The 22,472-nt window shown below is 46.9% G+C and overlaps 1 protein-coding gene across 2 annotated transcripts; it reads left to right on the top strand.

Moving 5' to 3' along the window:
- Positions 1-8,482: 8,482 nt before the first annotated feature.
- Positions 8,483-17,191, top strand: LOC139413876 (nuclear receptor-binding factor 2-like). Of its 2 annotated transcripts, XM_071161721.1 has the most exons (6): positions 8,483-8,594; positions 8,738-8,877; positions 9,725-9,809; positions 11,134-11,174; positions 12,538-13,890; positions 14,113-17,191. In XM_071161721.1, the coding sequence occupies exons 2-5, from the start codon at positions 8,848-8,850 to the stop codon at positions 13,144-13,146; spliced, it is 765 nt and encodes a 254-aa protein (XP_071017822.1). In that variant the 5' UTR covers positions 8,483-8,594; positions 8,738-8,847; the 3' UTR covers positions 13,147-13,890; positions 14,113-17,191. The 2 variants fall into 2 exon arrangements, with proteins under 2 accessions (XP_071017822.1, XP_071017813.1); XM_071161712.1 differs by lacking the exon at positions 8,483-8,594 and having other exon boundaries at positions 8,618-8,877.
- Positions 17,192-22,472: the final 5,281 nt, after the last annotated feature.

Raw genomic sequence — 22,472 nt, 5'->3', positions numbered from 1 at the left:
AAACGTTGAAAAAAACAACAACATAATATCGGAGTTGTGCCTGTTGCCATAGAAATTGATAGAGGACTCATCATGGAGTCCGTTTTAGCATGGACATTGTCATTGAAGACTTCCATCCTTTTACAGAAGTCTGAGTGAGTTGGGAGCAATGAGAAGACATTGGGTTTATCTGCACACCTACTTTAAAATGGAGATAGCCTCAGTGGCGCTGCCCATGATGTCACAGACGGCTGTAGTTTGGCACAGTGGACGAGTCATAATACCCATAAAACCCGGTTATGGTTAGTTTTTCCACCATTCATTTTAGTGTCTGTGACATCACCTCAGTTTCATTCAGTAGTACAACACAATTCACATTGTATTATACCACAGTGGGAAGTTATATCTGTGCTGTTTAAATGATGTCTTTACCCCCAGAGTGAGGGAGTACATTTAGTCAGTGGTGGGCCTTTTTCCAATGCTGTATCACCATCTTTCCCTGGACAGAAAACATATTGTTTATCGTACTAAACACCCAATCCTCATGCCTCGTTGTTTGTTCTTGTTTCCCAATCAACTGTCTAGATCTTCCTCTTCTGTAAATACAGGGACATTTCTCTTTCCCATCAGAAAATGGCGGCTACAGACCCGAGTGTTGTCACTGGGTTTCCGGTCCACCCATCTGAAAGACAAAACAAAAAGGTACCTTTACTAGCTAGCTAAGTTGATTATTAAAATGGTGGAATCTATATTAAAATACCTTAACCCACAGACTTGACTATAGTAACGGTAAAATAAACTGGGTTTTGGGTTTATCTGCACATCTACAATCATACTATGAGGATGAGACATTTCTGCTGGAAAGGAGGAACTATCTGGAATGGAGGAACTATCTGGAAAGGAGGAGCTATCTGGAATGGAGGAACTATCTGGAATGGAGGAGCTATCTGGAATGGAGGAGCTATCTGGAATGGAGGAGCCATCTGGAATGGAGGAACTATCTGGAATGGAGAAACTATCTGGAATGGAGGAACTATCTGGAATGGAGGAACTATCTGGAATGGAGGAACTATCTGTAATGGAGGAACTATATGGAATGGAAGAGCTATCTGGAATGGAGGAAATATATGGAATGGAAGAGCTATCTGGAATGGAGGAGCTACCTGGAATGGAGGAGCTATCTGGAATGGAGGAGCTATCAGGAATGGAGGAACTATCTGAAATGGAGGAACTATCTGGAATGGAAGAACTATCAGGAATGGAGGAGCTATCTGGAATGGAGGAGCTATCTGGAATGGAGGAACTATCTGGAATGGAGGAGCTATCTGGAATGGAGGAACTATCTGGAAAGGAGGAACTATCTGGAATGGAGGAGCTATCTGGAATGGAGGAGCTATCTGGAATGGAGGAGCTATCTAGAATGGAGGAACTATCTGGAATGGGAATGGAGGAGCTATCTGGAATGGAGGAGCTATCTGGAATGGAGGAGCTATCTGGAATGGAGGAGCTATCTGGAATGGAGAAACTATCTGGAATGGAGGAGCTGTCTGGAATGGAGGAGCTATCTGGAATGGAGGAAATATATGGAATGGAAGAGCTATCTGGAATGGAGGAGCTACCTGGAATGGAAGAGCTATCTGGAATGGAGGAGCTATCTGGAATGGGAATGGAGGAGCTATCTGGAATGGAGGAGCTATCTGGAATGGAGGAGCTATCTGGAATGGAGGAGCTATCTGGAATGGAGGAACTATCTGGAATGGAGGAACTATCAGGAATGGAGGAACTATCAGGAATGGAGGAGCTATCTGGAATGGAAGAGCTATCTGGAATGGAGAAACTATCAGGAATGGAGGAGCTGTCTGGAATGGAGGAGCTGTCTGGAATGGAGGAGATATCTGGAATGGAGGAGCTATCTGGAATGGAGGAACTATCTGGAATGGAGGAACTATCTGGAATGGAGGAACTATCTGGAATGGGAATGGAGGAGCTATCTGGAATGGAGGAACTATCTGGAATGGAAGAGCTATCTGGAATGGAGGAGATATCTGGAATGGAGGAGCTATCTGGAATGGAGGAACTATCTGGAATGGAGGAACTATCTGGAATGGAGGAGCTATCTGGAATGGAGGAGCTATCTGGAATGGAGGAGCCATCTGGAATGGAGGAGCTATCTGGAATGGAGGAGCCATCTGGAATGGAGGAACTATCTGGAATGGAGAAACTATCTGGAATGGAGGAACTATCTGGAATGGAGGAACTATCTGGAATGGAGGAACTATCTGTAATGGAGGAACTATATGGAATGGAAGAGCTATCTGGAATGGAGGAAATATATGGAATGGAAGAGCTATCTGGAATGGAGGAGCTACCTGGAATGGAGGAGCTATCTGGAATGGAGGAGCTATCAGGAATGGAGGAACTATCTGAAATGGAGGAACTATCTGGAATGGAAGAACTATCAGGAATGGAGGAGCTATCTGGAATGGAGGAGCTATCTGGAATGGAGGAACTATCTGGAATGGAGGAGCTATCTGGAATGGAGGAACTATCTGGAAAGGAGGAACTATCTGGAATGGAGGAGCTATCTGGAATGGAGGAGCTATCTGGAATGGAGGAGCTATCTAGAATGGAGGAACTATCTGGAATGGGAATGGAGGAGCTATCTGGAATGGAGGAGCTATCTGGAATGGAGGAGCTATCTGGAATGGAGGAGCTATCTGGAATGGAGAAACTATCTGGAATGGAGGAGCTGTCTGGAATGGAGGAGCTATCTGGAATGGAGGAAATATATGGAATGGAAGAGCTATCTGGAATGGAGGAGCTACCTGGAATGGAAGAGCTATCTGGAATGGAGGAGCTATCTGGAATGGGAATGGAGGAGCTATCTGGAATGGAGGAGCTATCTGGAATGGAGGAGCTATCTGGAATGGAGGAGCTATCTGGAATGGAGGAACTATCTGGAATGGAGGAACTATCAGGAATGGAGGAGCTATCTGGAATGGAAGAGCTATCTGGAATGGAGAAACTATAAGGAATGGAGGAGCTGTCTGGAATGGAGGAGCTGTCTGGAATGGAGGAGATATCTGGAATGGAGGAGCTATCTGGAATGGAGGAACTATCTGGAATGGAGGAACTATCTGGAATGGAGGAACTATCTGGAATGGGAATGGAGGAGCTATCTGGAATGGAGGAACTATCTGGAATGGAAGAGCTATCTGGAATGGAGGAGATATCTGGAATGGAGGAGCTATCTGGAATGGAGGAACTATCTGGAATGGAGGAACTATCTGGAATGGAGGAACTATCTGGAATGGGAATGGAGGAGCTATCTGGAATGGAGGAAATATATGGAATGGAAGAGCTATCTGGAATGGAGGAGCTACCTGGAATGGAAGAGCTATCTGGAATGGAGGAGCTATCTGGAATGGAGGAACTATCTGGAATGGAGGAACTATCTGGAATGGAGGAACTATCTGGAATGGGAATGGAGGAGCTATCTGGAATGGAGGAACTATCTGGAATGGAGGAGCTATCTGGAATGGAGGAGCTATCTGGAATGGAGGAACTATCTGGAATGGAGGAACCATCTGGAATGGAGGAACCATCTGGAATGGAGGAACCATCTGGAATGGAGGAGCTATCTGGAATGGAGGAGCTATCTGGAATGGAGGAGCTATTTGGAATGGAGGAACTATCTGGAATGGAGGAGCTATCTGGAATGGAGGAGCTATCTGGAATGGAGGAGCTATCTGGAATGGAGGAAATATATGGAATGGAAGAGCTATCTGGAATGGAGGAGCTACCTGGAATAGAAGGGCTATCTGGAATGGAGGAACTATCTGGAATGGAGGAGCTATCTGGAATGGAGGAACTATCTGGAATGGAGGAGCTATCTGGAATGGAGGAGCTATCTGGAATGGAGGAAATATATGGAATGGAAGAGCTATCTGGAATGGAGGAGCTACCTGGAATGGAAGAGCTATCTGGAATGGAGGAACTATCTGGAATGGAGGAGCTATCTGGAATGGAGGAGCTATCTGGAATGGAGGAGCTATCTGGAATGGAGGAACTATCTGGAATGGAAGAGCTATCTGGAATGGAGGAACTATCTGCTCAACTAGATAAAGATCAAGTACGGGTGGCAGATAGCCTAGTGGTTAGAGTGTAGGGACGGCAGGTAGCCTAGTGGTTAGAGTGTAGGGACGGCACGTAGCCTAGTGGTTAGAGTGTAGGGGTGGCAGGTAGCCTAGTGGTTAGACTGTAGGGACGGCAGGTAGAGTGTAGGGCCGGCAGGTAGAGTGTAGGGACGGCAGGTATTCTAGTGGTTAGAGTGTAGGGGGGCCAGGTAGACTAGTGGTTAGAGTGTAGGGGGGCAGGTAGACTAGTGGTTAGAGTGTAGTGGCGGCAGGTAGCCTAGTGGTTAGAGTGTAGGGACGGCAGGTAGGCTAGTGGTTAGAGTGTAGGGACGGCAGGTAGCCTAGTGGTTAGAGGGTAGGGACGGCAGGTAGCCTAGTGGTTAGAGTGGTGGGGTGGCAGGTATCCTAGGGGTTAGGGGGGCTGCAGGTGGCCTAGTGGTTAGAGTGTAGGGATGGCAGGTAGCCTAGTGGTTAGAGTGTAGGGGTGGCAGGTAGCCTAGTGGTTAGAGCAGGTAGCCTAGTGGTTAGAGTGTAGGGGTGGCAGGTAGTCTAGTGGTTAGAGTGTAGGGGTGGCAGGTAGCCTAGTGGTTAGAGCAGGTAGCCTAGTGGTTAGAGTGTAGGGGCGGCAGGTAGCCTAGTGGTTAGAGTGGTGGGGTGGCAGGTAGCCTAGTGGTTAGAGCAGGTAGCCTAGTGGTTAGAGTGTAGGGGCGGCAGGTAGCCTAGTGGTTAGAGTGGTGGGGTGGCAGGTAGTCTAGTGGTTAGAGTGTAGGGGCGGCAGGTAGCCTAGTGGTTAGAGGGTTGGGCCTGTAACTGAAAGGTTGCTGGATTGAATCCCCGAGCTGACAAGGTAAATAAAAATCTGTTGTTCTGAACTAGGCAGTTAACCCACTTTTCCCCGGTGGGCTGTCATTGTAAGTAAGAATTTGTTCTTTAATGGACTTGCCTAGTTAAATAATACATAAATACAATGATTAGGACAGTCTAGGGTACTATTTCCTGAAGAGGTGAAGTATTGTGATGAGCTATGCGATTGTACTTCTCCTTTTCAAGAGGAAAGTTAAAACCCTCAGCTGTGAGGTCACTGAGGAGAACCAACAGTGATGAGGGACTGACATGCAGGGATGCAACATAAGGATGTAACAAGGACTTTGGGCACAGGCCAACAGAACAACGATTTCTATATTCAAGTCCTAAATCTGTGGCATGCAATGTTTAAAGGCAAAATTTCACTGCCCTGTCAGGCTAGTTTGGTTCATCGTCTACTAGCCTCAGGCTATATCTGAATTTCCATCCCTGCTGACATTTCTAACAGACTTCACAGGTCATTTGATTAGTCATGTACAACAGATGCACTCGTGGAACAAAACCATTTCTGTGTTTTGTATAGGGACAACATTGAGCCCGCAAGTCCTTTGTGAGCTAGCATGCCAACTTTAGCTAATGTAGCTAAGTAGCCAACCAAGGTGCCTAACTAGCTAGCCCACCAGGCAATATTTAGCTAGCTAGCTAGATAACATTAGTTCACCTTTCGTGTAGTTAGACTTTTCTGACATTTTAGCTAACCAATTAACCTTGCCATGAGTTAACGTTTACTAGCTAGCTAAATATCCCTTCCCTGGTGGGCTAACGGTGGCTAGCATATCACCTCATAAAAAAAGTAGCTGACTAGCTTACTAAAGACTTATAAAAAGGTCACAACAGTCATCGTGTTAGCCTATGCTGGTTTTCCTTTTGCTTGTAAGGAAGATCATGTGTGTTGTACACGTAACTACAGTCAGTGGTTTTCTAGCTCATTTTCACCCAGTGGTGTAAAGTTCTGAAGTAAAAATACTTGAAAGTACTATTTAGATCGTTTTTGGGGGGTCTCTCTACTTTACTATTTATATTTTTGAAAACTTTTTATTTTACTTCACTACATTCCTAAAGAAAATATTGTATTTTTTACTCCGTACATTTTCCCTGACAACCCAAAGTACTCGTTACATTTTGAATGCTGAGCAGGACAGTTGTGAAATGTGTGCACTTATCAAGAGAACACCTGGTCATCCCTACTGCCTCTGATCTGGAGGACTCACTAAACAGAGAACATCCCTGGTCATCCCTACTGCCTCTGATCTGGAGGACTCACTAAACAGAGAACATCCCTGGTCATCCCTACTGCCACTGATCTGGAGGGCTCACTAAACAGAGAACACGTGGTCATCTCTACTGCCTCTGATCTGGAGGACTCACTAAACAGAGAACACGTGGTCATCTCTACTGCCTCTGATCTGGCGGACTCACTAAACAGAGAACATCCCTGGTCATCCCTACTGCCTCTGATCTGGAGGACTCACTAAACAGAGAACATCCCTGGTCATCCCTACTGCCTCTGATCTGGAGGACTCACTAAACAGAGAACATCCCTGGTCATCCCTACTGCCTCTGATCTGGAGGACTCACTAAACAGAGAACATCCCTGGTCATCCCTACTGCCTCTGATCTGGAGGACTCACTAAACAGAGAACATCCCTGGTCATCCCTACTGCCTCTGATCTGGAGGACTCACTAAACAGAGAACACGTGGTCATCCCTACTGCCTCTGATCTGGTGGACTCACTAAACAGAGAACACGTGGTCATCCCTACTGCCTCTGATCTGGCGGACTCACTACACACACAGGTAAATATATTTGATTAAGTTACCTTGTCCGAGAGAGATTTGTGCGGTTATTAAAACGTCATAGCGGGGTGAGCCGACACCAAACGCAGACCTTATTAAAACGTCATAGCGGGGTGAGCCGACACCAAACACAGACCTTATTAAAACGTCATAGCGGGGTGAGCCGACACCAAACACAGACCTTATCAAAACGTCATAGCGGGGTGAGCCGACACCAAACACAGACCTTATTAAAACGTCATAGCGGGGTGAGCCGACACCAAACACAGACCTTATCAAAACGTCATAGCGGGGTGAGCCGACACCAAACACCTTATATGAAGTCGTTCTAAAATCCCCCATGCAAAAATGAAGGGTGGAAAAACGATTGGAACCCATTTCGGGTGTTACCAATATGTTTGTTGGGGTATTATGACTCATAATGGGGTACTCAATAATGGCACAGATACAAAGATGAGCCCTCCATATATGTCTATGGCCTGTTGTTCACACGTATATCTGCCCTCTTATTGGCTAGAATGGTCCCACTTGATCTCGCCTCCTACCGCCTGCCTTCCATCTTTGAGGACATGGATTTCCATTGTTAGAGCGGTCGCTCAATTATCTTGTCAATACAATAGACAATCTTTGCTTTAGTACACCAGGCAACATGTTGATAAATCGCAGTTTCCCTCTAGTGGTGAGATGTTGGAAAGTAGCCAAAGATTTTTTATAACTAACCCAAGATAGACCAGAGACTTTAGTTTCCAATGGGAGCTAAATGAATCATAGTGGGCGAAACAAACAAGGAGGTGGGCAGAGCCAAGCACGAGCTAGTGAGATCCTGTTGGCGCGTTCTGTCATTTATTTGCGTGAGGGAACGCCTATTCTGTGAAGTGCCGTGTGCAGTAACTCAATTCACCCTACCACTCCTAAATAACCCATATTTTTTGAAACTTTGGGTGAAGTCTACAAAACGCAGTCCACTCGGTTTGTTACAGGTTTATACTTTTGGAAAAAATGAACACTGTATGGAGACGTTTAATAGACCTGCTGTTTTCAACTCTCTAGAGACAGCAGGAGCGGTACAGATACTCTGAATGATCGGCTATGAAAAGCCAACTGACATTTACTCCTGAGGTGCTGACTTGCTGCACCCTCGACAACTACTGTGATTATTATTATTTGACCCTGCTGGTCATCTATGAACATTTGAACATCTTGGCCATGTTCTGTTATAATCTCCACCCGGCACAGCCAGAAGAGGACTGACCACCCCTCATAGCCTGGTTCCTCTCTAGGTTTCTTCCTAGGTTTTGGCCTTTCTAGGGAGTTTTTCCTAGCCACCGTGCTTCTACACCTGCATTGCTTGCTGTTTGGGGTTTTAGGCTGGGTTTCTGTACAGCACTTTGTGACATCAGCTGGTGTAAGAAGGGCTTTATAAATTAATTCGATTTGATTGATGAGAACATTTTCAGAATGTCGGCCAAAATCCATCTCACTACATCTTCTCGCACTGCCGGCCACTAGGCTTCCTATCATCACCATATTTGGTAGTGGGTGGAAAATCCAACCGGATTCTTCATATTTATACATCCGGTGAAATATCTGTCTCATTGTTCTATCTGTGTTGTCGCCGTCAGAAACGGAAATGAGGAAATTACGTCAAGAATATTGTAACGTCATCACGTTATTTGTCCTTGTTTAGCGGTTGAGTCTAGAATGGATACAGCTATTGTCAACATTTACTTTTTGTAGCAGATTTAGAATAATTTATTACGCAGTTTAGGATAATTAACGCATCAGATTAGGATTATTAGGTTAAGGCTAGGAAAAGAGGTAGGTTTAGCTGATATTCAAAAAATGTAAATAATACACTTTTATCGACAATTTGACAAAAGCTGTATCCCATCTAGGCATGACCTTGTTTAGCTGGCTATCTAGCTATTTGTCCTGTATTTTTAAACGTTTTCTAATTTTAGCAGCCCGGTTTATTAACCCGAATATTTGGTCTCGGGAATAAAACAGTAGCACCGATGACCGACTGCGAGGGACTTCAAGACGTTTCATGTAGTTTTTACTCTTGAAGAATATGGAGGTAGTGGACAGTCCTCTTAACCTCGTAAGTTTCTGTTGATGTTGTAATATCTAGTAGGCTAACAGGCTAGCTAGCTAACTACATCCCTAGCCAACGTTAGCCCCTTGTTGTGATCCTGGAAACAAAGCCAGGGGCTGATTGACCTCGGTGTTTATAACACTTTACCCTGTAGCCTCCTAGATTGTTCTCATGTCCAATGCAAAGTGCCAAGGTTTGTTAGCTTGCCAGATATGTTGTGATTTTGGCTGTATATTAACTTAGCTAACCGGCTAACAATAGTCCAATTTAGCTAACTAAGATTGTGGCTAGTCAACTAGCTAGGGAACGGTAACTAGCTAAATAAGCTTCCTCCATACACGATAGCTCACCTAGCTAAAGCTTTATTCTGGAGTAGGTCAACTCATGTATCTAGCTAGCTAACTTTATATATATGTGTGACAAGCAGTAGGCAACTAGCTAACTAAAGAAGTAAACATATTGTGAAAGAGGAACCAGACGAGAAAAGCCAAAGTAACCTTTCCCTTTATCCCTGCGTTTTATTAGCTAGTTAGACTCATAGCTAAGATATAATAATCAATCCTTTAAATCACGGCGTTTTACCAACATCAAGTTAACGCCATTTTGTTTCGTTCTGACATGAAGTAAACATTTTCTGTGCACCTATTTGTGCAGACATGAAATTAGGACTGATGGGACTTCTCAGATAGACCCTTCTGATTGCCTCTCTCGCCAGCACTTCTATGGTGTAGAAGTACTTCACCGTCTTATCTGGCAGGGCAGAATTTGTGCATTTGTAGGTAAGATGATAAGGCTAATATGAGATCTTTCTCAAAAGCATAAATCCTTAATCTCCTTCCACATCTCCTCTCAGGCCCATCAGCAGTCCAGGAAGGCAGACCGCTTGTTGGCAGCTGGTAAATATGAAGAAGCTATTTCCTGCCATGGGAAAGCTGCAGGTATGTCATCAGCATACTGAACTTGTTTTCTTTCACCATTCTGTGAATAATGATACATCTTAGAGAATGACTATTAATTACTGTCAGACTGAAACAACTGGCACACAACCCACTTCCTCAACTTCCCTTACAGATGTCAGACCTTTAACAGATTGTGATCTGTGATTAAACCCATTTGCTCAGTCACCACCAGGAGAATAATAACTATTTCCTGCTCTGTGTACTGTAGCCTTCTGCGGCGCTGTGGAGTCGCGTTCAGGAGTGTAAAGTGGAGGGTTTAGGAGAGTTGTGGAGGGTTGAGTGTCCTCTCTGTGTGCCAGTTCAGTATTCAGGGCATAATAAACATGCCCTTGGAGAATCTTTTATGATACAAAAGTTATATCAGCTAACAACCCCAATGTCTGACAGACTATGTACGGGGGCCTGCGTCTGACAGACTATGTACGGGGGCCAGCGTCTGACAGACTATGTTCGGGGGCCAGCGTCTGACAGACTATGTACGGGGGCCAGCGTCTGACAGACTATGTACGGGGGCCTGCGTCTGACAGACTATGTACGGGGGCCTGCGTCTGACAGACTATGTACGGGGGCCAGCGTCTGACAGACTATGTACGGGGGCCAGCGTCTGACAGACTATGTACGGGGGCCAGCGTCTGACAGACTATGTACGGGGGCCAGCGTCTGACAGACTATGTACGGGGGCCAGCGTCTGACAGACTATGTACGGGGGCCTGCGTCTGACAGACTATGTACGGGGGCCTGCGTCTGACAGACTATGTACGGGGGCCTGCGTCTGACAGACTATGTACGGGGGCCTGCGTCTGACAGACTATGTACGGGGGCCTGCGTCTGACAGACTATGTACGGGGGCCTGCGTCTGACAGACTATGTACGGGGGCCTGCGTCTGACAGACTATGTACGGGGGCCTGCGTCTGACAGACTATGTACGGGGGCCTGCGTCTGACAGACTATGTACGGGGGCCTGCGTCTGACAGACTATGTACGGGGGCCTGCGTCTGACAGACTATGTACGGGGCCTGCGTCTGACAGACTAAAGACTACATAGAGATAGTGAGAACATTATGAGAAGTGTTGTCTGCTCTGTTTGCAACACAAATAAAGAAGCTGACAGTAGAAGCTGACAGTTGAAGCTGACAGTTGAAGCTGACAGTAGAAGCTAGCTGGGTGATCTGATTGTCATTCTGCACAGAAATACTGTGTGCTGTTAGAATGCAGTCATACTATATTATGCTCAAGATACAGATTTTTAATATCAGCCTAGTATGTAATGTGTGTGTGTGTGTGTGTGTGTGTGTGTTGCAGAGCTGCTGAGGGAAGCCATGAAGTTAACAGAGTGTGAACAGGTGAGACTGGGTTCAGTAGGGTGTTGTGTCATGTATTGTGGGAGGGATGGAGGGAATGTCAGATTCTTGGACCTCAGTCATGTCCTCCTGGGCTGCTGTTGGTCAATATTGACCAAACGTCCGTCAATATTTAGTTCTGTCTTTGGTTATTTGAATAAAGCATACCATGTTACAGTCGTAGTGAGGGGGTTGAGTCATGTTGTAGTGAGGTGGTTGAGGTGTTGAGTCATAGTGAGGTGTTGAGTCGTAGTGAGTTGTTGTAGTGAGGTGTTGTAGTGAGGTGGTTGAGTCATTTCGTGGTGAGGTGGTTGAGTCATTTCGTAGTGAGGTGTTGAGTCGTAGTGAGGTGGTTGAGTCATTTCGTGGTGAGGTGGTTGTCATTTCGTGGTGAGGTGGTTGAGTCATTTCGTAGTGAGGTGAGTCGTAGTGAGGTGTTGTAGTGAGGTGTTGAGTCGTAGTGAGGTGTTGTAGTGAGGTGGTTGAGTCATTTCGTAGTGAGGTGTTGTAGTGAGCTGTTGAGTGAGGTGTTGAGTCGTAGTGAGGTGTTGTAGTGAGGTGTTGAGTCGTAGTGAGGTGTTGTAGTGAGGTGGTTGAGTCATTGTGGTGAGGTGGTTGAGTCATTTCGTGGTGAGGTGTTGAGTCGTAGTGAGGTGTTGAGTCGTAGTGAGGTGTTGAGTCGTAGTGAGGTGTTGAGTCGTAGTGAGGTGTCGTAGTGAGGTGAGGTGTCGAGTCGTAGTGAGGTAGTGAGGTGTCGTAGTGAGGTGTTGAGTCGTAGTGAGGTGTTGAGTCGTAGTCGTTGAGTCGTAGAGTTGTGCCTGAGGCCTGTCTGTCTCCTCCAGGCTGGTTTGTCCATGGCGCTCCAGAGACAGCCACGTGAAGCAGAGTCGTAGTGAGGTGTTGAGTCGTAGTGAGGTGTTGAGTCGTAGTGAGGTGTCGTAGTGAGGTGTCGAGTCGTAGTGAGGTGTTGTAGTGAGGTGTGGTGTTGTAGTCGCAGTGAGGTGTCGAGTCGTAGTGAGGTGTGGTGTTGTAGTCGTAGTGAGGTGTTGAGTCGCAGTGAGGTGTTGAGTCGCAGTGAGGTGTCGAGTCGTAGTGAGGTGTCGAGTTGTGCCTGAGGCCTGTCTGTCTCCTCCAGGCTGGCTTGTCCATGGCGCTCCAGAGAGACAGCCACGTGAAGCAGAGTCGTAGTGAGGTGTTGTAGTGAGGTGTTGAGTCGCAGTGAGGTGTTGTAGTGAGGTGTGGTGTGGTAGTCGTAGTGAGGTGTTGTAGTGAGGTGTTGAGTCGCAGTGAGGTGTTGTAGTCGTAGTGAGGTGTCGAGTCGTAGTGAGGTGTCGAGTTGTGCCTGAGGCCTGTCTGTCTCCTCCAGGCTGGCTTGTCCATGGCGCTCCAGAGAGACAGCCACGTGAAGCAGCAGCGGCTTATTGAGGAGAAGTGGAAGAGGACCAGACAGGAGGGCAATCCCATGGTCCTCCTGAGCCACCCCTCTACCGACCAGCCCCCCGGCCTCGTGACCAACGAGCCCCCCCGCCACCCAGAGAGGGAGTACGACACCTGGCTGTACCTCCTGAAGAACAAGGGCTCCCCCCCTCCCCCCACACCCTGCCCCGGCAGCAAGGCCCACAAGGATGATAAGACCCGTCTGGAGGAGCAGCAGACCACCATCGCCAGCCTGCGGCGCCACATAGACATTCTGCTGGGAGAGAACGAGAAACTGACCCAGGACAACAAGCGCCTGCGAGGGGAGAACATCCGGCTGAAGAGCGATGCAGCGGACACAGACTTACTGGAGAAATCAGAGCTGTGGGTTCTTCCCCAGTCAGAGGAGAGGAGGAACAAGGACATCTCCATACCTAACCTGCCCCCTCTGGAGATGCCCACCCAGGACATCTCTCTGGACGACCTGCCTGCCCTGGAGCTCCCCGAGGACATCCAGCACGAACTGCAGGCGCTGCTGGACAGAGACGACAAGCTGTGATGAGACAGGCGGACAGACAGCCCAGTACTAACTAACTAAAGGACGCCTCTCTACAGAGAGACTGTCCAGACTGGACTGGACGAAAGCTGGCAAATCTCAATAAAAGTGTTTGATTGGTCGGTGGCCTCAGGCACTAGATAGCAACCACAAATGGTCACCGTGACAAGTTGGTAAAGGTCATTTCTCCTAGTTCTGTCTGTGTCCTCAGTGTCTCTACTAGTGGGTACTACATCTCGTTCACACACACACAAAACAAACTCTTTGCAGAAATTGTGCCTTTGAAAATGTCTGAAATGAAGTCAAAAGGGAGGTGACCATCATCAGTGATCTCCCTGCTTTGATAACAGGCCTCTATATCTGGAGGCCCTGATTGGTTGACTGGGACGACCTACTGACCCTCTGAGACCCACCAGGGATGACCTACTGACCCTCTGATACCCACCAGGGACGACCTACTGACCCTCTGATACCCACCAGGGACGACCTACTGACCCTCGGATACCCACCAGGGACGACCTACTGACCCTCGGATACCCACCAGGGACGACCTACTGACCCTCGGATACCCACCAGGGACGACCTACTGACCCTCTGATACCCACCAGGGACGACCTACTGACCCTCTGATACCCACCAGGGACGACCTACTGACCCTCTGATACCCACCAGGGATGACATGATGACAGCCGCTGCAGTGGAGCCTCTTTGGAGCCTGATCTACATCCATAGTGTGCGAGTGTTGATGTGTTGTTGTGTTGAGCCCCACCAGCTGTCTGCCAGATGTCTGATGGGAGAGTCAGGTTGTCCCTGATGTCTGCCAGATGTCTGATGGGAGAGTCAGGTTGTCCCTGATACCCACCAGCTGTCTGCCAGATGTCTGATGGGAGAGTCAGGTTGTCCCTGAGCCCCACTAGCTGTCTGCCAGATGTCTGATGGGAGAGTCAGGTTGTCCCTGATACCCACCAGCTGTCTGCCAGATGTCTGATGGGAGAGTCAGGTTGTCCCTGATACCCACCAGCTGTCTGCCAGATGTCTGATGGGAGAGTCAGGTTGTCCCTGATACCCACCAGCTGTCTGCCAGATGTCTGATGGGAGAGTAAGGCTGCAGAATACCAAGAACTTTCAAATTAATTCCCTGGTTTTCCAGAAAACCTGTTTGGATGCTTCCGGATTCTCTGCTTATACCCGGGAAACTTCCAAACCAGGATTTCTGTAAAACGAGGTAATTTATTGAAGGTTTCCGGTATTCTGCAGCCCTGGTAGAGAAGAGTATCACTGAGTGAACCTGCAGTTTAAATCCTCTCACCTTCCCCTCTTCATCATGTTTTACCAACAACCTGTGAAGGAGCTGAAGTTTAGATGTTAAAGCTGAATGGTGTTTGTCCTTCAGTCCTTCAATGCAACGTTTGTTTCTTTGGCATTTAAATGTTTCTTAATAAATGAAAACAAGCGTAGAGCCTCGTCACTTTTAATTTGCCTTCCGGAGAAGGACAACTGCTTGGGGGTCAGTTTTTAACATTTCTGTTCTAGTCGAGATCAGAGACAGGTGTTTGTTTCCGTCATTGGTCTAGAGATCCGGGTAGAGGTGTATCGGTTTGGATAATAGAGATACCAAACTCAGCAATAACAACAGTCTGCATTCCCTGCTTCACTGGACTCTGGCTATGCAGACAGCACTCCTTAGCTTGGTCCCAGATGTGTTTGGCAAGACAAGGAGTTCACATGACACAAACAGATCTGGGATCAGGCTCCATTGTCCTCTGTCTCAGTATGAAAGTCCCTCAGCAGTGTGAACTGTTTCTCTTCGTAGTGTCTCCAGTTCAGGACAAGGTGCTCTGGGAGAGGACTGAAATCAACCTCTATTCCCCATGTTGAGCACTACTTTCCACCAGGACCCATAGGGCCTTGGTCTGTCCAGTGTCTGAGAGGTTCGGTACCACGTGGACTTACACTAGATTACATCTCTAGTTGAATTTGTACTGTAATCACTAAGTTGTTGATTTGTGGAGCAAACCACAGAAATAACTTTTTTATTTTGCTTGATTCTGTTGAAATATGCAGAATGTATGTGGATTCATTGTGTGTCTCCAGTGTAGCAGTGTGAATCCGGGTGTGTAATACAAGGCATTCAGAAAGTATTCAGACCCCTTGACTTTTTCCACATTTTGTTACGTTACAGCCTTATTCTCAAATTGATTCAATCTTTTTCCCCTCAATCTACAGACAACACTCCATTATGACAAAGCAAAAAGTCAGTCTTTTATTGTAGAAAATGTATAAAACAATTAACTGAAATATTCAGACCCTTTACTCAGTACTCTGTTGAAGCCCCTTTGGCTGTGATTACAGCCTTGAGTCTTCTTGGGTATGACGCTACAAGCTTGGCTCACCTGTATTTGGGGAGTTTCTCCCATTCCTCTCTGCAGATCCTCTCAAGCTCTGTCAGGTTGGATGGGGAGCGTCGCTGCACAGCTATTTTCAGGTCTCTCCAGAGATGTTCGATCGGGTTCAAGTCCGGGTTCTGGCTGGGCCACTCGAGGACATTCAGAGACTTGTCCCGAAGCCACTCCTGCATTTTCTTGGCTGTGTGCTTAGGGTCGTTGTCCTGCTGGAAGGTGAACCTTCGCCTCAGTCTGTGGTCCCGAGTGCTCTGGAGCAGGTTTTCATCAAGGATCTCTCAGTGCTTTGCTCCTTTCATCTTTCCCTCGATCCTAACTAGTCTCCCAGTCCCTGCTGAAAAACATCCCCACAGCATGATGCTGCCACCATGCTTCACCGTAGGGTTGGTGCCAGGTTTCCTCCAGACGTGACGCTTGGCATTCAGGCCAGAGAATCTTGCTTCTCATGGTCTGAGAGTCCTTTAGGTGCCTTTTGGCAAACTCCAAGCGGGCTGTCATGTGCCTTTTACTGAGGAGTGGCTTCCATCTGGCCACTCTACCATAAAGGCCTGATTGGTGGAGTGCTGCAGAGATGGTTGTCCTTCTGGAAGGTTCTCCCATCTCTACAGAGGAACTCTGGAGCTTTGTCAGAGTGACCACCGGGTTCTTGGTCACCTCCCTGGCCAAGGCGCTTCTCTCCCAATTGCTCAGTTTGGCCGGGCGGCCAGCTCTAGGTAGAGTCTTTGTGGTTCTAAACTTCTTCCATTTAAGAATGATGGAGGCCACTGTGTTCTTGGGGACCTTCAATGCTTCAGACATTTTTTTGGTACCTTTCCCCAGATCTGTACCTCGACACAATCCTGTCTCGGAGCTTTACGGACAATTCCTTCGACCTCATGGCTTGGTTTTTGCTCTGACATGCACTGTCAACTGTGGGACCTTATATAGACAGGTGTGTGCCTTTCCAAATCATGTCCAATCAATTGAATTTACCACAGGTGGACTCCAATCAAGTTGTAGAAACATCAAGGATGATCAATGGAAACAGGATGCACCTGAGCTCAATTTAGAGTTTCATAGCAAATGGTCTGATTACTTATGTAAATAAGGTATTGTTTTATTTTTTAATACATTTGCAAAAATGTCTAAACCTGTTTTCACTTTGTGATGATGGGGTATTGATGAAATTAATTGAATCCATTTTAGAATAAGGGTCTGAATACTTCCTGAACAGCCGTCTATCTTCTATTCAATAAACACACTAACCAGAAGTAATCTACTAGTGCCAGACGCGCCTGACTGACATCATTATGTACGACTATATATATATAACTGTAGTCAGGAGATACGGTGTTATTCAGAGGGAACCAAATCCACCGTGGTTTCTTCATGTAATTATATCGGTTTACAACAGTAATCAGGGTGCATCAGAAGGACTTTGTATTTGTGATGTAAATCTCCATCAGTGCTATCCAATCTCATGATGATGAACATGTCCACTTTGTTTTGGTGATGCATGAAGGATGGTACGAGCTGTATGTATATGATTGTTAAGATATTAAAAATGACAGATGTGTGGAGTTTTTTCATGCGGTGAGACTGATATACACTCCCTGATCAAAAGTATGTGGACACCTGCTCATTCCAAAATCATGGGTATTAGTATGGAGTTGGTCTCTTTGCTGCTGTAACAGCCTCCACTCTTCTGGGAAGGCTTTCCACTAGATGTTGGAACATTGCTGCTATAACAGCCTCCACTCTACTGGGAAGGCTTTCCACTAGATGTTGGGACATTGCTGCTATAACAGCCTCCACTCTACTGGGAAGGCTTTCCACTAGATGTTGGAACATTGCTGCTATAACAGCCTCCACTCTACTGGGAAGGCTTTCCACTAGATGTTGGGACATTGCTGCTATAACAGCCTCCACTCTACTGGGAAGGCTTTCCACTAGATGTAGGAACATTGCTGCTATAACAGCCTCCACTCTACTGGGAAGGCTTTCCACTAGATGTTGGAACATTGCTGCTATAACAGCCTCCACTCTTCTGGGAAGGCTTTCCACTAGATGTTGGGACTTGCTTCCATTCAGCCACAACAGCATTAGTGAGATTGGGCAATTAGGCCCAAAGGTGTTCGATGGGGTTGAGGTCAGGGCTCTGTGCAGGCCAGTCAAGTTCTTCCACACCGATCTCAACAAACCATTTCTGTATAGACCTCGCTTTGTGCACAGGGGCATTGTCATGCTGAAACAGGAAAGGACGTTCCCCAAACTGTTGCCACAAAGTTGGAAGCACAGAATCATCTAGAATGTCATTGTGTGCTGTAGCGTTAAGATTTCACTTCACTGGAACTAAAATGGGCCTAGCCCCACCACCTCCACCAAGTTTGACTGTTGGCACTATGCATCGGGGCAGGTGGCATTCGCCAAACCCAGATTCATCCATTGGTCTGCCAGATGGTGAAGTGTGATTCACCACTCCAGAGAACACATTTCCACTGCTCCAGAGTCCAATGGCGGCGAGCTTCACACCACTCCAGCCGACGCTTGGCATTACACATGGTGCTCTGCCATGGAAACCCATTTCATGAAGCTCCTGACTAACAGTTCTTGTGCTGACGTTGCTTCCAGAGGCAGTTTGGAACTCAGTAGTGAGTGTTGCAACCGAGGACAGACTATTTTTTACGCGCTTCAGCGGTCCCGTTCTGTGAGCTTGTGTGGTTTCAACTTCACAATAACAGCACTTACAGTTGACCAGGGCAGCTCCAGCAGGGCACCTTGTTGGAAAGGTGGCATCCTATGACGGTGCCACGTTGAATATTACTGAGCTCTTCAGTAATTCTACTGCCAATGTTTGTCTATGGAGATTGCATGGCGGTGTGCTTGATTTTATACACCGGTCAGCAACGGTAGTGGCTGAAATAGCTTTTGTATCTATAGTGTACCAAGAAAACAAGATCCAGGCTCCATAGGAGAATCTTAATTGCATTTCATTGCCTCCTTTTCAAACCACATTGGACGAGAAGGTCAAAGGGGAGGAAATGTTGAGATCCTCCAATAGAGAGAGGACTCACCTATATCTGTCTGTCTCGGTGTATAATGGACTAGTTTCAGTAAAGCTGTGTAATAGTGACATCTAGTGGTATAAAACGGATATTACATCTTGAAGGGGGGGCTCCCTCTAGTATTGAGTAGAACAATACATGTCAAATAACTCCCATTCAATGTTGTTATTGAAATACATCTCCAAATCATGGAACGGGCTTCGATGGAAATTAACGTGGCACACGTTGCCGGAGGAGGAGATGAATAGATATGAGAGACGAAGGTGTTAGCCTCTGAACTCTCACCAATAACTAACCCCTCTGGACTGCTTTCCCTGTCCGGAACTTGAAGAATTAAGCATTTTTCAAACACCTGAAACAGCTTTTTCCTGCAAGGGGGCGCAAAATCTGACGGGAAGATCACGTCAGTGACTCAACCCCCTCCTAGGGACGGTATGGAAGAGCCCCAGTAAGCCAGTGACTCAACCCCCTCCTAGGGACGGTATGGAAGAGCCCCAGTAAGCCAGTGACTCAGCCCTCCTAGGGACGGTATGGAAGAGCACCAGTAAGTAAGCCAGTGACTCAACCCCCTCCTAGGGACTGCATGGAAGAGCACCACTAAGTCAGTGACTCAGCCCCCTCCTAGGGACGGCATGGAAGAGCACCAGTAAGCCAGTGACTCAGCCCCCTCCTAGGGACGGCATGGAAGAGCACCAGTAAGCCAGTGACTCAGTCCCTGTAAAAGGGTCAGAGGATCCCAGTGAAGAGAGGGGAGCCGGCCAGGCAGAGACGACATGGGGGGGGTTCGTCGCACCAGTTCCTTGCCATTCACCTTCGCACCCCTGGGACCTACTGAAGAGATGAGTCTTCAGTAAAGACTTAAAGGTTGAGACCGAGTTTGCATCTCTGACATGGGTAGGCAGACCGTTCCATAAAAATGGAGCTCTATAGGAGAAAGCCCTGCCTCCAGCTGTTTGCTTAGAAATTCTAGGGACAATTAGGAGGCCTGCGTCTTGTGACCGTAGCGTACGTGTAGGTATGTACGGCAGGACCAAATCAGAGAGATGGGTAGGAGCAAGCCCATGTAATGCTTTGTAGGTTAGCAGTAAAACCTTGAAATCAGCCCTTGCCCTGACAGGAAGCCAATATAGGGAGGCCTATACCCATTTCCCGTGTTCGAGCAAGGAGGCCTACAAACCTGACTCAGTTACACCAGCTCTGTCAGGAGGAATGGGCCACAATTCACCCATCTTATTGTGGGAAGCTTGTGGAAGGTTACGTGAAACGTTTGACCCAAGTTAAACAATTTAAAGTCAATGCTACCAAATAGCAATTGAGTGTATATAAAGTTCTGACCCACTGGGAATGTGATGAAAGAAATACAAGCTGAAATAAATCCTTCTCTCTACTATTATTCTGACATTTCACATCCTTAAAATATAGTGGTGATCCTAACTGACCTAAGACAGGGGATTTTTACTAGGATTAAATGTCAGGAATTGTGAAAAACTGAGTTCAAATGTATTTGGCTAAGGTGTATGTAAACGTCAGACTTCAACTGTTAATGGGCTGTTTTTAAATGTAAATCACATTTTCATTTGACACACCCCAGTTTGTGAATACCTGCAATAAGACACAGCACAGACATACCCCAGTTTGGGAATACCTGCAATAAGACACAGCACAGACACACCCCAGTTTGGGAATACCTGCAATAAGACACAGCACAGACACACCCCAGTTTGGGAATACCTGCAATAAGACACAGCACAGACAAACCCCAGTTTGGGAATACCTGCAATAAGACACAGCACAGACATACCCCAGTTTGGGAATACCTGCAATAAGACACAGCACAGACATACCCCAGTTTGGGAATACCTGCAATAAGACATACCCCAGTTTGGGAATACCTGCAATAAGACACAGCACAGACACACCCCAGTTTGGGAATACCTGCAATAAGACACAGCACAGACACACCCCAGTTTGGGAATACCTGCAATAAGACACAGCACAGACATACCCCAGTTTGGGAATACCTGCAATAAGACATACCCCAGTTTGGGAATACCTGCAATAAGACACAGCACAGACATACCCCAGTTTGGGAATACCTGCAATAAGACACAGCACAGACATACCCCAGTTTGGGAATACCTGCAATAAGACACAGCACAGACATACCCCAGTTTGGGAATACCTGCAATAAGACACAGCACAGACAAACCCCAGTTTGGGAATACCTGCAATAAGACACAGCACAGACATACCCCAGTTTGGGAATACCTGCAATAAGACACAGCACAGACAAACCCCAGTTTGGGAATACCTGCAATAAGACACAGCACAGACATACCCCAGCTTGGGAATACCTGCAATAAGACAGACCCCAGTTTGGGAATACCTGCAATAAGACATACCCAGTTTGGGAATACCTGCAATAAGACACAGCACAGACATACCCCAGTTTGGGAATACCTGCAATAAGACACAGCACAGACATACCCCAGTTTGGGAATACCTGCAATAAGACACAGCACAGACATACCCCAGTTTGGGAATACCTGCAATAAGACACAGCACAGACAAACCCCAGTTTGGGAATACCTGCAATAAGACACAGCACAGACACACCCCAGTTTGGGAATACCTGCAATAAGACACAGCACAGACATACCCCAGTTTGGGAATACCTGCAATAAGACACAGTACAGACATACCCCAGTTTGGGAATACCTGCAATAAGACACAGCACAGACATACCCCAGTTTGGGAATACCTGCAATAAGACACAGCACAGACACACCCCAGTTTGGGAATACCTGCAATAAGACACAGCACAGACATACCCCAGTTTGGGAATACCTGCAATAAGACACAGCACAGACAAACCCCAGTTTGGGAATACCTGCAATAAGACACAGCACAGACACACCCCAGTTTGTGAATACCTGCAATAAGACACAGCACAGACATACCCCAGTTTGGGAATACCTGCAATAAGACACAGCACAGACATACCCCAGTTTGGGAATACCTGCAATAAGACACAGCACAGACAAACCCCAGTTTGGGAATACCTGCAATAAGACACAGCACAGACATACCCCAGTTTGGGAATACCTGCAATAAGACACAGCACAGACAAACCCCAGTTTGGGAATACCTGCAATAAGACACAGCACAGACATACCCCAGCTTGGGAATACCTGCAATAAGACAGACCCCAGTTTGGGAATACCTGCAATAAGACATACCCAGTTTGGGAATACCTGCAATAAGACACAGCACAGACATACCCCAGTTTGGGAATACCTGCAATAAGACACAGCACAGACATACCCCAGTTTGGGAATACCTGCAATAAGACACAGCACAGACATACCCCAGTTTGGGAATACCTGCAATAAGACACAGCACAGACAAACCCCAGTTTGGGAATACCTGCAATAAGACACAGCACAGACACACCCCAGTTTGGGAATACCTGCAATAAGACACAGCACAGACATACCCCAGTTTGGGAATACCTGCAATAAGACACAGTACAGACATACCCCAGTTTGGGAATACCTGCAATAAGACACAGCACAGACATACCCCAGTTTGGGAATACCTGCAATAAGACACAGCACAGACACACCCCAGTTTGGGAATACCTGCAATAAGACACAGCACAGACATACCCCAGTTTGGGAATACCTGCAATAAGACACAGCACAGACAAACCCCAGTTTGGGAATACCTGCAATAAGACACAGCACAGACACACCCCAGTTTGGGAATACCTGCAATAAGACACAGCACAGACATACCCCAGTTTGGGAATACCTGCAATAAGACACAGCACAGACATACCCCAGTTTGGGAATACCTGCAATAAGACACAGCACAGACATAC

This window comes from Oncorhynchus clarkii, chromosome 1 (genome assembly GCF_045791955.1).
Source record: "Oncorhynchus clarkii lewisi isolate Uvic-CL-2024 chromosome 1, UVic_Ocla_1.0, whole genome shotgun sequence".
Taxonomy (NCBI): Eukaryota; Metazoa; Chordata; class Actinopteri; order Salmoniformes; family Salmonidae; genus Oncorhynchus; species Oncorhynchus clarkii.
The sequence above is the reverse complement of the archived record's forward strand: the minus strand, read 5'-3'. Positions and strand labels throughout refer to the sequence as shown.